Here is a 23,927-nt window from a genome sequence, read left to right on the forward strand (position 1 = left end):
CTATTAAAATTAGGTAAGATTAAATTATGTTTACACTTGTTCAAAATTATTAGGAACACTCTGTGAAGAAAAAGAAGAAAAAGGAAAAGCATTCAAAAAGAGTGAAGAAAGAGAAAAAAAAGAAGAGCAAGAAGCAGAAACGTGAAGAAAAGAGTGAGTCACCTGACAGTTCCTCAGTGAGTAAGCACTGTGACGGAGCCCTGCACCTGTGCAGTGCAGTGGACTGGAAGGAACGATGTTAAGATAGCAAATGTTCACAAGACATCCATGTGGAGTTCCTGGCAATGTAGATTGTTGGTTTTAGAAAATGGGATATCGGGCCAGGCGGTGGTGGCGCACGCCTTTCCAGCACTCGGGAGGCAGAGGCAGGCGGATCTCTGTGAGTTCGAGGCCAGCCTGGTCTACAAGAGCTAGTTCCAGGACAGGAACCAAAAGCTACGGAGAAAGCCTGTCTCGAAAAATCAAAAAAAAAAAAAAAAAAAAAAAAAAAAAAAAAAAAATGGGATGTCACTTATTGATCTTTGTTGTTTGGAGATGTAACAATAATGAACTGTGCAGGGAAACTGAAAGGTGCACACCAATACTGAAGTACTACATGGGAAGGAGAGAAAACTACTTGTACAAAAGTGGTTGGAAATTATAAGTCAAAGCAGCAAAGAATTATGTTAGAAAAATAAGGGAGCAGAGTTTTAAAACACTGGAGTCTATTTTTCTTTGGTATTTCAGTTTTCGTCACAGAAAGTAACATCTAAATCTTCAAAGTAGAATTTATTTATTAATCTTTTTGGCTAAAAAGAAGAGAGTGTTGAGTAGCCAGTTCAATTCTGTGAGGACACAGAAAAAAAGCAAGCAAGCCAGATCTGTCATAACTTATCTTCAAGACGAAAGGGGTTAGTGTAGAAAGTGATGGCAAAAAAAAAAAAAAAAAAAATGTTTAGGGATGATTATATCTCCAGACAAAATTGGGTTATTAGAATCTTTAAGAGAGATTACATAGTCTTAGTGACAGGAAACCATGCAAGACAAGTGCTATGATCAGGTTTCCTTGTAGCACTCCAAATGCGTGGTGTAGAGAGAGACTGGGGAAGGAAGGACAGCAGGGAAAATGGGGTCCTAGAGCTGTATTTGGTGATTAAGTTGTGAAGGTGACAATAAGTTCTGATTTAAGACTCCTGTTTTAAGGATGGAAAGGGAGATATGTGTTAGTTGAAATCCTTTGTTGCACGTTATAGAAACTAAACAGTTTAGCAGACTTGAAGTCGGAAGGACGTATTATTCAGGAATAAATATTCAGGCAAGGCATTTGAATATAGGAGTAAGCTTAATCCCAGTAACAGATGGAATTAGAATTGGAGTTGTAAGTGCTTTATAATCCTAACTGGTCCAATTTTTTTTTTTTTTTTGAATTCCACTTTTCAACACACAGATAGATCCTGACAATGTCTTCCCAGTTCTCTTTGCTTTTACATCAGCCCATTTGACTTCATTGTCAATTTCATTGACAAATAACTGTTTTGGCTAGAACTGTAGTTGGGGCTGGGATTGAGGTATGCTCACAGGGCAGTGATGTAGTGTTTGCTTTATGGAATATTTGACTAGTGTTTTGGAGTTGAATATCAGCTTGGATGGGTGGGCAAGATGATCCTGTAATTCCTGACTTGATGATGCCAGGTAACTCAGTTTAGTAATTCAGCAGGCGAAACAGGCTTTGTGGAAATGAAGGATTTATTGTTCTTGAGTTTAGCATAACACTGAAGATGGTAATTAAGTCACTAAAGCTTTGGTTGTACAAATAAATAAAGGAAGAAGAAAAAAGGTAATTAAAATGATGAGAATGAATATAATGGGGGCAAAAGAGTGTGTAGAGAATAAAAATTATATTAGTGAGAAGGTGGAACCTCAAGAGTGCTTAAAATCTGAGTAAAGGATGGAGAATATAGGAAGAAAATAAAAAGTAAACATTGAGGGTTGGACTGAAGAACATCTTGAAAATTTTGAATATGAGTCATCAGCAGAGTTGAAGTTCTGGAGATAAAGACTGGAATATTTTGTTGAGCTTGGAAATGTGGCAGCCATTTATGTAGTTTGAAGAATTGTCACTAGATTAATGTGTATGATAGTTATGAGTTTAGAGAACTGTTTGATTGAGCAATTACTTTTTCAGTAATATTCTCTTAGAAAAGGAGTTGGAGGATAAATTGCTGGTGTAATGATACGTAAGGCAAGGAAATGCCCCCCATCCAAAAAGAAAGGAATTTGAAATGCTTAAGCTCATACACCTCTAGGCCATCAGAGCCCTTACTTGGAAGCAAATCAGAAAGAGAGAGAGGTTGGTGGCTTGACTGAGACCAAAATCCTTGGAGGAGGACCTATCAGCAGCAGGAGCAGTTAACAGGAGGTTAGATCTAGCACAACTGTAAGTAATTTTGTCAGGGATTGGGGAAATAGATAGAAAGCGAAAGTGACCTCTTTTTGGTAAGGTAAGACGAGAGATCATTTGTTCTGCGTGTAGGAATTGTTAATTGGTAAAAAAAAACTCCAGGAGTGTATGAAGAAGGTAACAGTGGTCTGGTTATTAGAGTGGGTCCAAAGTTGGCAAAAGTGATTGTGGTTTCTGTGGTCATAGAGCTTACTACCTAAATCAATTAAGGATCAGTAAGGTGAACTCTAGTTTCATTAGTTTCTAGTTAACTGAAATTGCAGATGGTGATGGCTTCTATACTAGTTGGAACTGGGTGATAAAGTTCCCAGTGGCTCAAACTAATGAATTCAAGTTACTGGTCATACAGAAAAAATTCTCACTTTAGAATTCCTGTAACAGGACACACCAGAACTCAAACATCATTGTTATTTTACTTCATTTTAGCAAACTGGCCCTCTTTTCCCCCCAACCCCCAAAAGTGCCGGTTGTTTCAGGCTGTAAATCCCCATTTTAGTGCATGGCATCAAGAACTGTGAGGTACTAAAGGGACTTGACAATATAAACTTGAGTTAGGCTAGAACTATGTGTGTGACTTTATATATACAATAATTATTTTATATCTATCTATATATGGAATGATTATTTTTAAAAATATGTAAATATTTTTATTTTATTCATATGTAAATATGAATAAGTTATGGCATTTCAATACAAAATAAGGCATGAATGAGTAAATAGAATCTGCTTTGGGAAACAGTTGGCAGTTAATATGACAGAACATGAATATCTTTTACTTATTCCTTATATCACAGATATACTTGTGGCTAGAGCCACATCAGAAGAGCATTTGCTCCTTTTTCAGAGTACTGAAGTCCAGTAGTTCTTATCCCCCGCATTGGGTGGCTCACAACAGCCAACTGTAGTTCCAACTCCAGGATATCTAGACCATGTGCTACACACACACACACACACACACACACACACACACACTGCCTTAGGATTTCTACCTCTGTGATTAAATACCATGACCAAAGAGCAAGTTGGGGAGGAAAGCATTTATTAGGCTTATAGTTCAGCATTGCTTTTCAGCACTGAAGGAATTCGGACAGTAGCTCAAAACAGAGCAGGATTGTGGAAGCAGGAACTAATGCAGAGGCCATAGAAGGGAGCTGCTCACTGGCTTGATTTCCTTGGCTTGCTCAGCTCATCTTTTTATAGAATCCAGGATCAGCTGCTCAGGGATGGCACCACCCACCATGGGCTGGGACCTCTCCCATTGATCACTAAATGAAAAAGTGCCTTACAGTTGGATCTCAAAAAGGCATTTCCTCAGCTAAGGCTCCTCCCTCTCATGATTCTAGCTTTTGTCAAGTTGACACACAAACCACACAAAAACCACCCAGTACAACTGACTCCTTGTCAACTTGACATCACTACTAAACCCCAAGTCTTCCCTTATTATTCATCCCCAAGATCTCACATTAAGAACATAAAAATTCCACTGTCTTTACAAATTCAAACACATTAAAATTATAGTAACTATTCTTAAAATCCAAGCTTTTTCAGAATTCAAAGTCTCTCAACTGTGGATTCCTGTAAAATAATCTTCCTTTAAGAGGGAGAAATCAGAATACAGTCACTATCAAAGCAAAACATAATTTCAACTGTTCAGTATTTGGGATCCACTCATGATCTTCTGAACTCTTCCAAAGAGCTTGGATCACTTCTCTAGCTCTGCCTTCTGCAACACACACAACTTGTCTTCTGTTCACTGACTGGCTCTAATCCATTGTTTCTGCTGTTCCTCATGGTCATTCCATGGTACTGACATCTTCAAAATGCTAGAATCTCTCACTGCAACTGGGCTGCACTTTCACCAATAGCCCCTACAAGCCTCTCTTCATACTTCTTTGCATGACCCCTTCAGTCCTGGACCTTCAGCTGCCACTGAGACTGCACCTTCCCCAATGGTCTTTCCTGGCCTTGCATAGGGCAGAACCTCAGCGGCTTTCCATGACACCTTCATGCCTTTCAAACCAGCACCACCTGGGTGACGCTCACACATATCCAAGTCCAGATGCCAGCACGAGGTACAACCTTGGCCGCCTCTTAAACATAGTTTCCCTATGCTGTCAGGAAACATTTCCTAGAAGACTTCACCTCAGTGACGCTGGTCTCTTCTTAGTCACCACTAATTTCTTAGCTCTAAAGAGCCAGCATCCAGTATCCTAGCAAAGCAAAATGTTGCTTTAGTAATATTGCTGTCTTGTTGATCACAACTCATTCTTCAGCCCCAGGTAACCAGAACCACAGGATCTTAATTCAAAATAACACATGGCCCTTTAAACTTCTCTCTGAAATTTCACAAGTCAGGCCTCCATCTTCTGTATTGTTCTTTTTTTTTTTTTGGTTTTTCGAGACAGGGTTTCTCTGTAGTTTTGATGCCCGTCCTGGAACTAGCTCTTGTAGACCAGGCTGGCCTCGAACTCCCAGAGATCCACCTGCCTCTGCCTCCCGAGTGCTGGGATTAAAGGCGTGCACCACCACTGCCTGGCTTCTGTATTGTTCTTAACATTCTTATCTTCCAAGCTCATAAAGAGTGTCCCACTGAGCTCTTAGTGCTCACTGGTTCTTCTAGCCCAAAGTTCCAATGTCCTTAAACAGTCCTCACCAAAACATGATCAGGTCTGTCCCACTAATATCCTAAGCTGGTACCGATTTGTCTTAAGGTTTCTATTACTGTGATGAAACACCATGACCAAAAGTTAAGATGGGGAAGAAAGGGTTTATTTTGTTTACTTTTCAGGATTGCTGTTCATCACAAAAGGACAGGAACTCAAAGAGGGCAGAATCCTAGAGGCAGAAGCTGATGCAGAGGCCATGGAGCGGAGCTGCTTACTGACTGCTCCCCCTGGCCCATTCAGCACAACTTCTGATAGAACCTAGGACCTCCTGCCTAGGGATGGCACCACCCACGATGGGCTGGGCCTTCCCTCAATGAATACTAAATGAGAAAATGTCTTGCAGCTGGATCTCCTCAAGGCATTTTCTCAACTGAGGCTACTTCCTAACTTATGTCAAGTTGACTCAAAAAACCAACTAGCATACAAACAAATATTTAAAAATGCTTTTAGGCAGTTTTGAGGAATTTCATGGAAGAGAGAAGAGCATCAGTTTTTTTCGGGGTCTCTATTCAATTGGTAAAAATATTTTCTGTACAAGTATGATACCCTAATAAATCTCAGTCACTAGCACCCATGTAAACTGGCATGTCTTCACATGCCTATAACCGAAGCACTGTGTGGAAGCTGAGACAGGAGGTTTTCTTGGTCTTACTAGCTGCTGAGACCAAGTTCATTCAGAGACTCCTAACAAGGGAATAAGATGGCAGTGATAGAGCAGGGTAACCAACCCAGATCTTATTAGAGGTCTCTGCAGCTTATGGCAAACAGTGAACTCCTTTACATGGTTGTTATTTCCCTGGTGCTATTTAGACAAACTTATGAGTTCATTGGATGTTGGTAGAAATTGAGCCTTGCTTTGGTGCTTTTCTTCCTAGCTTTTTATTTTATTTTTTGATATAACTCATGAGAGAAAGAATGAATTTGATATGTCTTTGGGCTCAAACCAAAGTAGGATTTTCATGTTATTTTTTCAGGTTTTCCCGTATTATTTTCAAAAGGGAAAAACAATGAAAGTATCTCTTGTAATAAGCTGAATTATTTCCACTTAACATCAGAATTTTATATATAAGTATGCAAATTGTGAGTGTTATGTATATACTAAATGTTTCTAGAGCTCTGAAGAGTGGGTTGAGGCTGTTCCCTCCCAGATACCTGGCAAAGAAAAGACCTGGAAAGTGAAAGACAAAAGTCTAGAAAAAGAATGTGACAGCCATGCTATACAGGTAAGCACCCACCTGATTAAGAGAGAAAAGGCTTCTAAGTACAAATGGATATTAAACTGATGATTATAACTTCCTCAGGAGAATTATACTTTACAGTAGTTTATGAAGCCTCTCCACTGGTGTTCAGACTAGCCTTCTGCTATGGAAGGTAGATGCTTATCTGTGCTGCAGCCCTTCAGGGCTCCCTCACCGATGATTGTTGGCATTTTCTTCTTCTTTTTTTTTTTTTTAAGATTTATTTATTATGAATTCGGTGTTCTGCCTGCATATATCCCTGCAGGCCAGAAGAGGGCACCAAATCTCATTACAGATGGTTGTCAGCACATGTGGTTGCTGGAACTTGAACTCAGGACCTTTGGAAGAACAGGCAAAGCTCTTAACCATTGAGCCATCTCTCTAGACCCAGCATTTTCCTCTTTTAATGGATTTACCAAATACTAGAAGTCTCTGAATCTCCTGGATTTCAGCTTTTCTTTCTCTTCCCTTTATGTTGCAATTTGCTTAGCAATACTTATAGGTCAATAGCAAGTAAATTTTGAATTCTGGTTCATATGCCTAAGAAAGACTATAATTTACCCAATTAACCATAGATACAGGAGGAAAGGTGAACAGGAGCTAACATTTCATTGTGTGTGCCAGACCCTATATTGGCTGCCTTTTATATATATTTTATTTACTCCTTAAAACAAACTTGAATGATGAGTTCTTTACTGCACTTTTATAAGGGAATGACTAAGGTATAGCAAAAACAAGAGGCTTCTTGAGAGTGGCTAACCACTTATGTTTGTTCCTGTTTGGTGCCTGCAGTCTCTGATATTAAGAAGGTCTTAAGTACAGATTAAAATGGCTTCATTCTTTTAAACAGCGGGATGAGTGGATGACTGTTGATTTTATGTCTGTTAAAACTGTGTCTTCATCATCACTCAAAGCGGAAAAGGAAACTCTAAGGAAAATAGAGCAGGAGAAAGCCCAAGCACTAGAGCAGGTAAGAGAGCAGTTTCAATGTTTTCATTTTGAATTGCCTTAAAATAAATACCTTATTTGTTATACTATTTAAGTATGTTTTTAAATGGTATTTGATAACAGTGATAACTAAGGAATGTGAAACTAATTTTTAAAAAGTAAATTTCTTGTAGAAAAGCTATTTAAAAGCATCCTAGAGCTTGAGAGATGTTCAATAAGAATACAGACTATTGTACCAGAGGACTCAAATTGGGTTTTCAGCTCCCACATGACAGCTGACAACCATCTATAACTCTGGTTCTAGAGGTTTATTGTCCACCTTTGGCCACTGGGGGCTCTGCATACATGTGGCACACAGACATACATGCAGACGACAAACCACTCATACACATTAAGTAAAAATAGATTTTTTTTTTTTTAAAAGATGTATACTAGATTCGGGCTGGAAAGATGGATCAGTGGTTAAGAGCAGGTTCAATTCCCAGAACTCACAGTGTGTGATTCATGACTATGTGTAACTCCAACTTTAGGAGAGCCAATACATCTTGGCCTGGGCAGGCACTTGTACACATGTTCACGTATTTACATCTAAACACAGCTACATAAAATTATCTTTTAAAAGTCATCTTAGATGCATAAATCTATGTGAATGTAGTTGAGCAATTATTATCTGTTACTTGACTGTCATGAATTACAGTTGAACTATCAACTGAGCTTCAGTGTATACATAAATTACTTATAAGAATGCTTTCAAGATGCTTAGAACGTCATAGGAAGTGTTAAACAAGCATTTTTATGCTATTGTTTTCACATTGATGTCCTGAAAACAATGACCACAAAGTATAGAAATGCTTTCAGAGATTGTCTTATAATTTCCCTTGGATGTAATATAGATCAACAAGTGAAAAATGTAGCAAGAGATTTTGAGAGTTCTGTGATCAGTGTTGTTTTTTGTTTTTTCTCAGTCTAATTTTAAATATAAGTGTGGAATTGTATTGTAATCAAGCTGCTACTTGTGGTGAACATCAGAGGACATGATTTTTGGGATGTCTTGTATAAGTTTTGGGATATCTTGACTAAGTCTCTGAGTTAGACTTGATGGTTCTGAGAAATAGTAGGTGTTCAGTAAAGACACATGACATTGTTAGACATTGTTATTGGCAAGTTCCATAATATGTCTTAAGATTTTTACATGATATGTTGATGCTTTTATATCTAACAATTAGCCACCTCAAATGATTTAGTCATTTCCATGGTGATTGACTTTTACATTCTAACCTTTCAAAATGTTTTGTTCTAGTCCAAACTGCTTGAAAGAGAATTGAATCCATACTGGAAGGATGGTGGGACAGGTCTCCCATCAGAAAATTGTATACTGGCGGTTACTAAAGGTATCTTTATATTTTTTGTAGACTTGTGCACATATCTCAGTTTCTAATAATGAACATGGTAAAGATCGTTAAAGTATGTTATATACTTGTGTGAAAATGTCATAATGAAACCCACTATTTTGTGCAGGTAATATATACTAATAAAAAAGTACAAATTCTTAAAGTTTAATGTTCCTAAGAGAATGGCTTGAGTTTATATATGACAAAATACTTATGAAATATCTGCAGTCTTTTGAAATCTTACGTACGTCATTATGGAAAATTTACTATTATGTATTTTGCAGCAAGATAATTCAGTATATGTTGTTCATAATAGCCATCATTTGCAAGTTTCTCTTTTAAATGGGCTAAGACAAATCATGGTTATATGAAACTTTATATTGCATTCAAATTGTTAAATTCTATAGCAAAATACAAAAATGTATTTAGTTAAAATTTATGCAAATAATGTATGAACATTACTGATGCAATTTTATTGCTTTTAGAAATTCCTCATTCATCAGGATTCACAAAATTTTTGTTGTTCTTAGGAGGAGACTGCTATTATTTTCTACTCAATGGAGACAAAATCTTTTGAGTATCACTAGTGCTCAGTATTGCCAGTTCAGTGATAAGTTCAAATACAATTTAGGCAGAATAAAATAATATTATAAATAATGATGTTATTTTTTTTGTTTTAGTTATTTATCAGTAAGATATTTTCTTTTATTTATAACTTATTTTTATTTGGCTGCTTCTTAAAGATTCTTTGTGTGGGCATGAAGCCATTGAATCCACTCAAAGATTTCTTTAGATTTCTTAATTAGTAATTTACTAAGTTATAGCACTTGTGTGTTGTACATGGGGTTTTTTTGTCCTGACCCGTTCCCAAATAACCACTCAGAGTCTTAGTATTAATTGTAATTGCTTAACCAATAGCTCGGGCTTATTACTATATTTCTTACATTTCAAATTAACCCATATTCCTTGTTTATACTTTGCCACAAGGCAATATTTTTTTTTAACATGGCATGTTCATCTCCTGTTCCCTCTGCATCTGGCTGGCAGCTTCTCTGACTCCGCCCTCCTTTCCAGTGTCCTTAATTTGGTTGTCCCAACTATATTTCCTGCCTGGCTATTGGCCAAACAGCTTTTCGTTAAACCAATCCAAGTGGCAAATCTTCATTCACAGTGAACAAAAGGATTATTCTACAGCAGCACGCTTTATTCTGTTTTCTTTGCATGGACAGAAATGTCTCTACCAGGTTAGATAATAGTATTGGTAGTCATACAAAGCTCTCTTTGAAACACAGCTTTCTAGGAAGTTAATAGGTAGGGAACAATGAGTTAGCTCAGTCTGAGACTTAGAGTTGTCAGGTGATTTGTCTGTAGTCATGTAAGTACTAAGGGACCAGGCCACAGATTCACATTGAAGCATTCATTACTGCAGATTTTTGAGAAGACTGAATTTTTTCATGTGCGTAGTGGACACTGATTTATGGGCTTTTTCAGTGAGTTCTGGTCAATTCTTCCTCCTTTTCTCTTTTTGGACTTTTCTGTCAGAATCTTTAAGTTGAAAGGACCTTTAAAGGTGGTTTAATTGGATACTTCATTTAGCATGAAGATACAAAAATTCAAAGACGAATGGTTTGTTTTTTGATGTTATAAATATTTTGTATTTAGTAGTAGCAGCAAGACTGAAGTCTAGGTTTCCTGGTGGCTTAGTTTATTGTTTTTTTTTTTTTTCCTCTGTATTGTGTTTAGAGAGAAATGGAGAGATTTCTAGTGTTTGGTTGTATTTTGTTTATTATAGCATAGCATAACTTGTTAGAACCATGAAAGTAAAATTTAATTTTACACTTACTCAAAAAGTTAGGTGTGGGATACAGCTCTATATTAAGTGTACCATACCTCTGAATTTACTGTAATTACTGATAGAACTTTTTTTCAGCACAGATGGGTAGAACTATGCTTATGGTTTTTGAGAATGTTAAATATTTATTAAGGACTTCGTGATTGATGCTGCAAGTTCTGTTTCCTTTAACATATTAAATTGGGTAGTTTCTCAGCAGTATATTAGTATCAATCCTGGTGATAACATTGATAAGACTGTTTCCTAACTGATTTTTATTCCAGTTAGGTTTCACACAGAGCCGCATAGGGAAAGCAGTCTTAATTTTGTTTTCCTGAATTTCTCTCTGAACTTCTAATATCATAGTGACAGTTGAGGAGAGATTTTCATGATGCCCATTTGTTATTTGATCAGTCATCTAATTATGTAGCCGGAATATTAATAAAGACATAAATTGCTGTGGGTTTTCACTTTTAACTATGCTGACCACAGATTTGGGCTAAGTTCCTTGACTGCTTACAGTATATAATGTATGCTATATAAGTAAAAAAAGTCCAAGTGAAATAACATTTTGAATGAAAAGTGCCATCATTAGAGATCTGGGCTTGAATCAGAAAGTGTTATAGATCTATAAAGAAAGACCTCTTTGTATTAGAAGAGATTGCTTAGTAAATGTTGAGATTTGAGTAAAATAATACAGTTAATATGAATATAATTTAAAAATCTGTTTTGCTTTTAGTTCTGTCTTTAAATTTAAAAAATTTTTTTTGTTACTTTTAGTTATGCAGTGTGAAGTTGGGGTGTTATGAATACAGATGTCAGTGCTGACCAGTATGTCAAATGTGGAGCTAGAGTTATAGACAATTGTGAGCCAACTTATGTAAGTGTGGGAACTGAACTCTTGGAGCATCTGATAAAGAAAACACATTATGCTGCTAACCTCTATTCCTTCCTAAGCCTCTTTTCAAAGTCTGACATACATAGTAAAGTACCTAAACCACAAGTGAAACAGAATGAAGTGTCATAGAGTGTTATGGAAAGCAGCAGTCTTAACACCCCTTCTAGTAACTGTCGCTGGAGGGGTAGCCACTGTCCTGTTTTCTACCACCAAAGATGATTTGTGCTCTTCATCTTTTTAATTCTTTTGTCCACATTTGAAGTTCCTCCATATTGTTATGAATAACTAGCTCATTCATTCTCGAGGCTGTGTAGTTGTCCATTTAAGAATAGATTGTGATTTTGTCTATTTTCATGTTGGACTGTTGGTAGACTGTTCTGATATAAAGATTCTTGTGCTTGTCTCCAAGAGCTTCTGTGTATTTCTTGACTCTAGAGCTAGTGGGATCTAACACTGTCCTTATTGGAACAGGGAATATCAGGAACAGAGTTTTAATTTAAGTAATCAATTAAATTTCTTTCAATTGAAAATAGGACAAAACACACACACACACACAGTTCATTGAAGGCATTCAAATGTTCATAGCTGCTAATCACAACTAAGGTTTAACTTAATGACATTGTCTTCTATAACTTTCTTATTTATTGTGTTGCTTTCTTCACTGTGTACATTTATTTCTTATTTCTGGGAAGGGCAATCCCCATATATGTTATAATAAGTCTAACTGGAAGATCAGAGAAAATTCCATAGAATAATGCTTAGGCTGAGCATGATGACTCATGCTTTTCATTCCAGGATTTAGGAGACAGAGGCACGGATATCTCTGAGTTCAAGGCCAACTTGGTCTACCGGGCCATTTAGGGCTGCATAGTAAGACCCTGTCTCATTAAACAAACAACTAACTTTAACATATATAATTTTATGTTTGTTCTCTTAAATTGGTATTTACTTACAGGTAGTTTGTTTCTCCTTTTTTTTCATCATGGCAAGCCTTTGTAACTTGTATAGGTAGGTATTTAAATGTATAGTGAATATTAATTGTGATTATAACTTTAAATTTATCAAGGAAAGTATTTAATTTTATACTTTAAAAGTGATAGAAACAGTAAGTTTTTTTTTTTTTTTTAATAACCACCGTAGAAGTACAACTGATGTTTATTATTGGAATTTAGCTTCAGGAGTAGAGGATGGTGGATTAAGCTGGCTAAGAAAGTCTTATCAAAGAATGAAAGAACAAGCTCAAAGAGAAAACAGAAATTTTGTGGATATTGTAGCTGAAAAATATGGAGTAAGTATTTGTGCTTTAAGAAGATATATATTGTTTCATAGTTATTTGAAAACAATATCTTTGTTTTGAATAATGAAGCCATTTGAATCAAATAATATTAGATTTATCTTCATTCTTTTAAGTAATTTTCTGTTTCTTATGCAAGGATATTGCTTAAAAATGTTTTACACTTATTTTTGCATTTGTACTCAGGAATGTGCACATGCCACAGGGCCCATGTGGAAGTTAAAGGAATCATTTCTCTCCTTCTATTATGTTGTTGTCTTATATATGTGGGTCCCAGGTATTAAATTTAAGTCATGATGCTTGTTAGCAATTGCCTTTAGCCTCTGAGCCATCTTGCAAACTTAGCCTACATCTTTTTAAGATTAACACAATGAATGTAAAATGCAAGTGTATAAAACTTGAAATGTGTGTATGTTTAATATAAAAGTAGAATTTTTCTCATTGGAAGAAAATTTAAATACTGCAGGGGATTCTCTGTAGTACACCTTTAGAAATAAGCATTGTTGATGTTTTGTTGACTCCATAGTTTCATATTTTATAGCATTTTGCAATGTGACTATACTTTAGCATGTATTTTTTTAAGCCATCATGATGTCTTTTCAGGTAATGTTTTAATTGCATACCTTGTCTGTGAATCAATTCCCACTTGCATAATCCTTTCCCTGTCAAGTTTTTGCAAAGATTCTTATTTTGAGTAGAATTAGATGTAATAATAGTCTTTTTCCTTCTGTCCCTATTTAAAAAGGCCATTTTGTTCAAGAAAATCAGCAAATAAGAAGGCCAGCCCGGGTCCTTGGGCCCAGGCTGGCAGTCAGTCTGATTTTTGAGAATTTATTTCATTCAGTATATCTAAACTTTCCCCCGTCACTCTAGGAATTTTTATAAGTTGTATCTGTGGTGTCTGTATGATACTCTATTGTGTAGAACATTTGTTCTCAGTGCATCCCTTTTTGAAATCTTTTAATTTGATTTGATTATTTTTTTTATCTACTTATACTTTTTTTTTTTTTTGGTTTTTCGAGATAGGGTTTCTCTGTGGCTTTGGAGCCTGTCCTGGAACTAGCTCTTGTAGACCAGGCTGGTCTCGAACTCACAGAGATCCGCCTGCCTCTGCCTCCCAAGTGCTGGGATTAAAGGCGTGCGCCACCACCGCCCGGCTCTACTTACACTTTCTAAAGTATTATTGGTCTGTGGTGATTTTTATAGTTGTGTCTACTTTGGTGGGGTATTTTTATTGTGCCATTTAACCATGCATCATAACACAGTGGTATGTGGAGACAAGACACTGAACCTTTCTTAATTGTAGATATCTTATTATTCTCTCTTTTAGTCAATGGAAATATTTCAGTCAAAATTAAAAGAAGCTGAAAAAATTGCATGCAAAAGAGAAGATTATGGACGGGAAAGGTGGAGGAAGCCTGCATATTCAGATAGTACGCAGTCTAGTCAAAGAAGTAGCATTTCAGACTTAGTGAAATGTAAGAAGGACTCAAAGGACAGACATTTTGCTACAGAGGTTGCAAAGAGGAGCATTGGCGACTGTGAGTTTAGTGGCCCTGACACAAGGAACCAGTCTGGATCTTTAGAAACTTGTATAAGAGAATCTGCCCTAAGACAAAGGCAAGAATCTTCTGGAAATTTGAGACCTAAATTCTTAAGACCCTCTGATGAGGATGAACTGTCACTTCACAACAAGAGGAGAAATTTTGAGCCATCTACTTCATCTTCTACATTAGTGGCTCAGGCTTCTTTGCATTGTGATTTTCAAAAATCCACAGAGAACAGTGAAGAAAATTTGACTTCCTGGAGCCTGTGTGGTAGGCAAGGAGGAGACCGAAAGCATTCAGATCAAAAGCCATTGGAAACCTGGAGCTGCAGTGCTGATCAGCACTCTCCAGGAGACAGGAGAGAACAGTTGCAGGCTGAGAGCTTGAGGGGTGACCCACCAAGAAGAGGACATCTGCAGAACATAAAGGCAGCATTTCATGGGTATTTTATAAATATTTTTATTTTTTTCAGTTAGGTTCTTGAGTGGGATTATACAAAACTTGATTTTGTCATAGGGGTGACTCTTTTGGAGGTTAAAAAAAATGTATTCTAAAGATAAGGACTAACTTCCACTTAAGTTCTTAAAATAGATTAAAGCTCTAGGGAGATAACTGGGGATAGCGGGCATAGCAGTATGTATCTGTAAACTTAGTGCTCCAGCAGAAAGATGGGAGGTGAAAACAGGAGAAGCCGCTGAAGCTCATAAGCCAGATAGCCTTTGGAAACTGAAGCAGAAGTTTTGTTATAATGACTGGATAACCATGGCAAGAATTAGAAAAAATTAATGTGTACAGTAACAAAAACGAGAGACTCTGTTTCAAACAACCCAGAAGGCAGCACCAACACTAAAGGTTGTCCTCTGACCTCCACACTCTTGCCATGTGCCACTGAAAAGAAAAATGTTGATTGAATAACCATTGGAGGGAGTAGAAGAAGTCAAACTACATGGGCTTATTTTGGGTGCCTGTTTGTTTCAAGTCCCCAATTGCCAATGGGTGATGTCATTAAGTATTGATATCATTAATATCGCTTAGCATTTGGGCACAATGTTCAGGTCTTGTTTCCTTTAAATGTAGGTGAGCCATGTGTGCAAAGCTTCCATACAAACATTGTTACTATTCTATCTGGTTGTTGAATTGCTTCATTTCTGTTACGTCTTCTGACATTGTAGATTTCTAGTACTTATAATACAGGAATGTAATGTGTAATGCAGGCCCTGTGGTCTGATATTTTTTTTTTTTAGATTAGTTAATTTGATGTTAGAAGAAATTTGTAGCTTTTTATGAATTCTATGATTAGCTGGAGAGAAAAAGAATTTAGGAATCATCCCTATATATTTGGAAGAGAGATATTTCTGAGTGATCAAGTGGTGGTAAGAAAGCAAGAATGCCAGAAAGTGTCAGTGAAGGAATGCTGAAACCTATTAGTGTGTCTGGATATTGTTGTGAGATATGTTTGATTGTTAAACCAATGCTAGGATTCTAGGAATTTTTAAAACCAGTGAACTTCAGAACTGTAGAAAGGTTACAAACTTAATTTTAGAACCAGAAGAGATCATAGTCTGAGCCTTACATTTTTCATCTGTGAAAAGTGAGGGAATTGAAGTTGTAATCCTCATCATATAACTATTGTTGCTTGACTTAGTAAATAAAAAAATTATTTTAAGCAGTTGGACATATTTATGATTTAAATAACAAACAGAAAACCCTGTGGCTAACCTGGAATTTGAATATAACTAGATTTATACTTTTTTTTTTTTTTTTTTTTTTTTGGTTTTTCGAAGCCTGTCCTGGAACTAGCTCTTGTAGACCAGGCTGGTCTCGAACTCACAGAGACCCACATGCCTCTGCCTCCCAAGTGCTGGGATTAAAGGTGTGCGCCACCACCGCCCGGCCTAGATTTATACATTTTATCTGGCAGCTCTGTAGCCCATTAAATTTTTACTAGATGCATACATTGTTGAAAAACAACTCTCCCGTGGTATTTGTTTCTTTAAGTAAGTGTAGTAGTGGTACATTTGTGTAGTTGGTTTCTTTTTCTTTATTTGCATCATTGGTAGCTTTTCTTTTCTAACCATTCTTTCATTTTCTTTCATAGGATCATCTTTAGTATTTCTCCTTCATACTTTTTTGAGCCTGTGATTATCTTATAGGAAAACATCATCTAATAGTTGGTCACATGAATTAAAGCTTTAAGCTCATTATTCTTAGAGACAAAAATGTGTTTGTGTATATTTTTCTTTTGTTGGAAAAATATATTAACAAGCACTTTTAGAAGCCTAAAACCCAGAGTGGTACTTAAAATGAGTAGAACATATTTTGTCCTTAGTTTAGAGTTTATATATAATCAGAAACTAACAAATTTAATATACTATTTGTATCTTTGGCTGTGATCTTTACAGTTTGGCATTATAGCTCAGAAGGGCAAGAGAAGGCTGTCAGACTCTTAGTTTCTGAGTAAGGTTCTTAGGAGTGAAAATGTGAGCGTGTAGTGAGTAAAGCATAATTACAGAGCTCAGTGACCACAGCCATCAGAAACAGGAAAGTTGAAATATACTCAAGTTTTTCTACAATATCAGTGAACTGAACTGCAAATGGAGATTACACTTTCGTTTCCTGTCTGCCCAGACCTAAATAATCACACAGAAACTATCTTAATTACAACCCTGTTTGGCCAGTGGCTCAGAAGTATCCTAGCTAACTCTTACATCTTAAATTAATCCATTTTTATTAATCTATATATTGCCACAAAGCTGTTTCTTACCGGTAATGTTGTGGTATCTTTTTCCTTTGGGCGGCTACATGGTATCTCTTCTACTCTGCCTTCTCTCTCTCTCTCTCTCTCTCTCTCTCTCTCTCTCTCTCTCTCTGTGTGTGTGTGTGTGTGTGTGTGTGTGTGTGTGTGTGTCTGTTCGGATTTCCCACCTTGCTTTACTCTGCTAAACCATTGGCCTAAATATCTTATTCTTCAACCAATAAAAGCAACACATGTACAGAAGGACATCCCACATTACTGAACTCTGATTATTTCCTCAGTAGAGGTTCGGTGCTCGTGTGTGTGTGTGTGTGTGTGTGTGTGTGTGTGTGTGTTTGTGTATGCAAGTGCATTTGTGTGTACTTTCAAAATATACATTTTAATGGGAAACTGGTTGATTTTTATAGAAACTAATTATGAAGGAAACCACAGAAAAATCTCTGTAATCCAGGAAAATGATACATTACCATACTTCTTTCTTACATATAGAATATGAATATGTTCTGTTTATTGGCATGTATCCATTGTGCAGAAAGATAGACTTCACTTTGACATTTCCATAAGTCTGGATCTGCTCATGTTCACTAGATAAGGTACTCAGGACCTCTGGAAGAGCAAACAGTGCTCTTAACCTCCATCTCTCCAGCCCCAACCACCACAGACACATTTTATATAAGTGGGGAATACATTGTGTAATTTGGGTAGAAGCTGGCCTCTTTAACTGAGCATAGTTGTTTTTTGTTTCATTCAGTTCAGTTTGTTCTGTATGTTAGTAGTTCATTCCTTTTGATTGATTGAAGATACCATTGGTTTGTAAACCACAGTCCTGATTCTTCATTCCCTCTTGGTGGACTTTTAGATTGCTTCCTGTTTTTGACCATTAGCAACAAAGTTTTCTGTGCACTCATATGCTTATGCTTTTCTATAGCATTCCCAAGAAATCAATCACTCGATCATATAGTACTTGTATTTTAAATATTAAGAAAATATGACTGTTTCATAGAATTGTTATTTTATGTTAGTAATAGCAGAATTATGGAAGCATCTTTTCCCCTATTTACCTTCAAACACTTGGCAATGGCACACTTTTTAAACTGATTACTAGTTGTAGCCCACAGTTTTTGTTTTTTGAAGCTCCCTTATATGTACAGACATAAGGATTTCTATGTACTTTGATAGCTCAGCTCATTTTTCTTATGAAATGACCCTCTTTGTCCAGAATAATATAATATTTTGTGTTGTACAGTAATTTGTCACATATTTACATAGATACTTCAACTTTTGACTGATGTTGACACAGTATATGTTACTTCCTTTTACATATAGCACATTTATATCTTTATATTTATAGAACATTTTGTTAATTAAAAAGTCCATAGATAATATCTACTTTTTAATACATATATTTAGATAATATAGGCTGAATATCCCTTATCTCAAATGCTTGGGGCCTTTTTAGTGTTATGACTTTTATTTATTTTACTTTTTACACCTGTATATGCATCATGTGATCGTTTGGGAAGTCTGTGCATAAAATATACTTTGTCCCATAAATATCTAAATATTTAGTAAATACGTGTGTGTGTGTGTGTGTGTATTTTGAAGGTAAGACTTAATAATCTGGTGTTTTGAGTGTGATTATGATGTGAGATCAAGTATATGATATTAATGCTAAAACATTTAGCTCTTTCTCAAATCATTTTCAAATTTCATATGCTTTGGTTGATGGTATGCTCAATAACATAAAAAAAAACTTCAGATATTCTTTTGTTTTCTGTTGTCCCATCTGTCTTCACAGTTCAAACTTCCTTGAGCTGCTTCTTCATTTTCAATTAAGTTGGGGGATTTGAGTCTCTTTATTTCCCTTCCCTTGTAGGGACTCCCCATATGATAGAGAATTTAGGATTCCCATGCAGCCTTCTAATGATGTTTTTAATTTTTTTTGTTTCATTTTGTATAGTGTATTGGTCCTTTAGTAATCTGATTTTTTAAAAAAAAAAAAATCTTAATGTGGTGTTTTTAATCTCTGGGTTGTTTCCCTGACTAGAAGTTCAGTTTGCATCTTTTTTGTTTTTGTTTGTTGTTGTGTCTTTAGACACCAAGCTGGCCTGGAACACTCTAACATCTTGCCTTATCCTCCTGATGTGCACCACCAAGCCTGGTTAAAGTGGCTCTTCAATGGCTCTTTTGAACAGATGGGATACATTTATCCTAATAATTGAATATACTTATTTCTTGTATCTGTGTCATTTCTGGATGGCTTTTGCTTGGTAGAATTTTCTTTTAAATATGAGTTATACTTTTCTAGTTGCATATCTGATAATACCTGGATATTAGATATAATGGTATTTACTTGTTGAACACTACATTTGCCCTGTTTTTTTATTGGTATATATTCATCATATGAATTGATCAATTTTATAAGACCATTTTCATTCAAATGTATAATATCTTTAAATATTTTTGCATTTTTTTTGAAATGTAACTAATGGGAAAGCATTTGCTACTTTCTTACTCTTAATCTTACTTTTTTTTTTTTTTTTTTTTTTAATTTGGGCTCCAAGTAGCATTTTAGTGTACAGGACATATTATTTCCTAAGGCTTCTACCCAGTATTTTCCCACTTATGCAACTTTGCTCTGTGAGTAGTGGGACCATACACTATTACCAGAATTCCTTTTAACATTTCTTTAATTATGTGGGAGAATTATTTCTCTGACTACAGGTGTTTCTTCCCTGAATACTCCAGGGCAGCCCTGAGTGATTCTTTCATGGTATCACTTTCTCTTGGCAGTCTGTACAATGACCTGGGACTACTTTGGACTTGTGTGACTGTTACTATTCTTTCCTTGCTCAGGACTCCTCCAGACTCTTGCTGGGTTCACCCTCCTTTTCTGTAGCCTCGACTCCTAAGAATCTTAAGCTGGGGTTATCTGACGGCTGAAATTTTCTCTCAACTGAGCCTTCTCTGACTTTAGCGTATGATCTCAATTTTAAATTATTTTGCTTATAATTAGTTATAGACCAATTTAGCAAAATAACACACAATTGCTGCTTTTAATTCTCGAATGTGGCTAAATATACCATCCCAAGTTTATAGTTATGATTAGTAATTCATCATATTGAATACTAAATTTCTTAAGATATAAAAAATTGTGGTCTGACATTAATGCTTTTGTTGGCTTTCTTTTTAAAATCAGTGTAGATTTTGTTTCTGAGACAGGGTCTCTCAGTGAAGCCCAGAGTGGCCTCATTTAATATGCTCAAGGTGGCTTCTAACTCATGGCAGCTTCCAACTTTGGTCTACTAAGTGTTGGAATTACAGGTGTGCACTAGTACACTGGCTGAGTTTTTTAAAAATGAAGATGTTAATTTGTATATTATTTATCTTACAGTTAACAGTACTCTCCAGTTATTATTGCAACTGTAATAGGCTATTCTTAACTTTGTAACAGAATCTTGAAGTGCAATTCACCCTAGAATGCTGAATGTAATTCTTTTGTGTTAGAATTGTGATCTTCTATTGGTCCTGAATGCTTTACTCAGGTCAGTTTAAGATAATGCATAATTTTGAATTATGGCATATGTTCTTCTCCTGTCCTGTTTCACCTGCAGTCCAGAGGCAGAGTCCACCTGTATCTTGAACGTTGATGAAAAGAACAAGTTGGGGGCCAAGATTATCAAGGCAGAGATGATGGGAAATATGGTAAGACCCGTGTGTGCTGTTCACTTGGAGAAGAATGAAACGTTTAACCTTCACAGATAAATTTAGAAGCTTTAGCCATTTATATGTGGCATTCTTTGAAGATATTACTTCTTCTTAATTTCTTTTTTATTATTAAGAATTTTTTTTACCATCTTTTCTCATTTTACATAGCTGTCCTCTTCCCACTCCTTCCCCACATCCTGCCCCACCCTTCCCCCAATGCAACTCTCCTTCCACTCTTCAGAAAGGGTAAGGCTTCCCTTGAGGAGTCAACAAAGTCTGACACTTCACTTCTGGGCAAGACCAAGGCCTTCCAAAAAGAATGTGCTCCTAGATGCCAGTTTAAGCACTAGGGATAAATTCTGGTCCTATTGCCAGTGGCCCCACAGATTGCTCAAGCCTCACAACTATCTCCTACATTCACTGGGCCTAGTTTGGACCTTTGCAGGTTCCCTTGCTATCAGTCTAGAGTCAGTGAGCTCCCATTAGCTCAGGTAAGTTGTTTCAGTGGGTATCATAATCATGGTGTTGACCCCTAGCTCCTCCCTCTCTTGGACTGGTCTCATGTAGATCGGCCCAGTTCTTTGCTGTAGATCTCTTTATCTGTTTTCATCAGTTGCTGGTTGAAGATTCTATTATCTGATTACAGGGGAAGGCCAGTTTAGGTGTCCTCTCCACTGTTCCTTAGAATGTTCTAGCTGGGGTTATCCTTATGGATTCCTAGGAATTTCCCTAGTGCCCTTTAATGGCTCTCTCAGTTAAGATATCACTTTCTTTTCTCCCCCTCACTGACCTTCCCCTTTTTGGTATCCAATTCCCTCTTGTTCTTTTCCTTTCTTCCCGTTTCCTCTTCCTCTCCCCTTTCACTCTCCCTTCTCTCCCCCCCATTATCTCAGGATGTCTTCCCAGGTAGATCCATGTATGTCTCTCTTAGGGTTGTCCTTGTTACCTAGCTTTCCTGGGATTGTGGATTTTAGGCTGGTAATTCTATGCATTAAGTCTAATACTCATTTATGAGTGAGTTCATACAATGTTTGTCTTTCTGATTCTGGGTTACCTGACTCAAGGATGGTCTTTTCTATTTCTATCCATTTACATGCAAATTTCAAGATGTCATTTTTTTTTTCCACTAGTAGTACTCCATTGTGTAAATGTACCACATTTTCATTATCCATTCTTCTGTTGAGGGACATCTAGGTTATTTCTAGGTTCTGGCTGTTATGAATAATGCTGCTGTGAACACAGTTAAGCAAATGTCCATGTGTTATGAGTGTGCATCCTTTGGGTATATGCCCAAGAGTGGTATTGCTGGATCTTGAGAGATTGCATTCCCACCAGCAGCGGATAGTGTTCCCCTTACTCCGCATGCTCTACAGCATGAGCTGTCCTTGGTGTTTTTGATCTTAGCCATTCTGACAGGTATAAGATGGTACCTCATAGTCATTTTGATTTGCATTTCTGTGATAGCTAAGGATATTGAGCAATTCCTTCTTTTGGCCATTTGAGATTCTTCTGTTGAGAATTCTCTGTTTAGATTTGTATTCCATTTTTTGATTGGATTGCTTGGTAATTTGATGTCTAGTTTCTTGAGTCGTTTCTATGCCTTCTGTCTGTAGGGTGAATGAAGATCTTTTCCCATTCTGTAGGCTGCCATTTTGTCTTAGTGACTGTGTCATTTGCCTTACAGAAGCTTCTCAGCTTCAGGAGGTCCCAGATATTGATTGTTGCTCTCAGTGTCTGTGCTACTGAGGTTATATTTAGGAAGTGGTCTCCTGTGTCCATGTGTTCAAGGCTCCTTCCCATTTTCTCTTCAGTGAGGTTCAGTGTCATTATATTCATGTTGAGATCTTTGATCCATTTGGATTTAAGTTTTGTGCATGGGGATAGATGTGGATCTATTTACATTCTTGTACGTGTTCACATGCAGTTATGCCAGTACTGTTTCTTGAGAATTTCTAGAGGTAGTACTCTTGTGGTTTCTCTATTGGAGAAATATATATTATCTCTCCTTTTTAGATTTCTGGATTTATGAAGAACATGTTATTTCTACATCCCTTTCTACTTACTCTTGCATCTCTAATATCTAACATCTGGGACATAGTTGGAGGAGTCAACGATGTCTTTCTTTCACTTCCTCTTTAACTTAAGAATGCTTATTAGTTTCTTTTTGTAAAGATTTAATTTTCATTAAACATCTTATTAGTGTGTGTGTGTGTGTGTGTGTGTGTGTGTGTGTGTGTGTGTACACTGTGATGCCCTCTGAAGCCAGAAAAAGGTGTTAGCTCTTTTTGGAGCTATGAAGTTATAGGTGATTGTGAACCACCTGAAGTATGTGCTGGGTATTGATGGCTGGTTCTTTGTAAGAGCAGCAAATGCTCTTAACCACTGAGGTGTCTGCAGCCCAACACTGCTTATCATTACTTTCTTTTTTTTTTTTTTTTTTGGTTTTTTGAGACAGGGTTTCTCTGTGGTTTTGGAGTCTGTCCTGGAACTAGCTCTTGTAGACCAGGCTGGTCTCGAACTCACAGAGATCCGCCTGTCTCTGCCTCCCGAGTGCTGGGATTAAAGGCGTGCGCCACCACCGCCCGGCTATCATTACTTTCTTAAAATAACATATAAGAACCTAAAAACTTGGTACAAGTCGGATGACTCAGTAGGTAAAGGAGTTTGTTATAAAGGCTGATAACCCGAGTTTAATCTGTACCACCAACCTATTACTACTGCAAGTTGTGCTCTGATCTCCATACATATGCTATGATGAAACGCAACAGTAAATTTAAAGTGTTTAAGAAGAACATAAAAAATGTTTGAGTTAAGACCAATTTGCCTACAATTAAATAAAAATAGGGATAATTTGGTAGGACCTACTCATTCATTTACCATACATATAATATATATATATATACATATATATTATCATTTATTTTAATTTGTATTAATTTTGATATGGCAGAATAGCAAAGACAGAAATTCTTCTGTGTTCCAGGATAGTGAATTCATTTACTGAAATATACATGGAGGTGTTTTAAATTTAAATGTAAATGCTTTGGAGACAGTCCTGCAGCTTGCTCTATAGACCAGGCTGGCCTCGAACTTGCAGAGATCCGCCTGGCTCTGCCTCCGAAGTGCTAGGATGTGTGCCATCATCACCTGGCTGCAAAAGTGTAATTCTTGATGATATGTATTTTTTTTCCATTTTCTTATCTCTCTCAAA

At 36.6% G+C, this 23,927-nt stretch overlaps 1 protein-coding gene across 2 annotated transcripts in view; it reads left to right on the forward strand.

The window, feature by feature from the left end:
* Cwf19l2 (CWF19 like cell cycle control factor 2) overlaps positions 1-23,927 on the forward strand; it is a 73,495-nt gene that overhangs the window by 2,871 nt on the left and 46,697 nt on the right. Inside the window, exons 3-9 of one of the 2 annotated variants that reach the window (XM_057768735.1) lie at positions 54-176; positions 6,219-6,329; positions 7,195-7,314; positions 8,593-8,683; positions 12,585-12,700; positions 14,037-14,695; positions 20,623-20,713. In XM_057768735.1, the coding sequence (XP_057624718.1) occupies positions 54-176; positions 6,219-6,329; positions 7,195-7,314; positions 8,593-8,683; positions 12,585-12,700; positions 14,037-14,695; positions 20,623-20,713 (1,311 nt within the window). Of the gene's footprint in view, positions 1-53; positions 177-6,218; positions 6,330-7,194; positions 7,315-8,592; positions 8,684-12,584; positions 12,701-14,036; positions 14,696-20,622; positions 20,714-23,927 lie in introns of those variants that run through there. The other variant, XM_057768736.1, reaches the window with a different exon arrangement.

Source organism: Chionomys nivalis, chromosome 4 (assembly GCF_950005125.1).
Source record: "Chionomys nivalis chromosome 4, mChiNiv1.1, whole genome shotgun sequence".
Classification (NCBI taxonomy): Eukaryota; Metazoa; Chordata; class Mammalia; order Rodentia; family Cricetidae; genus Chionomys; species Chionomys nivalis.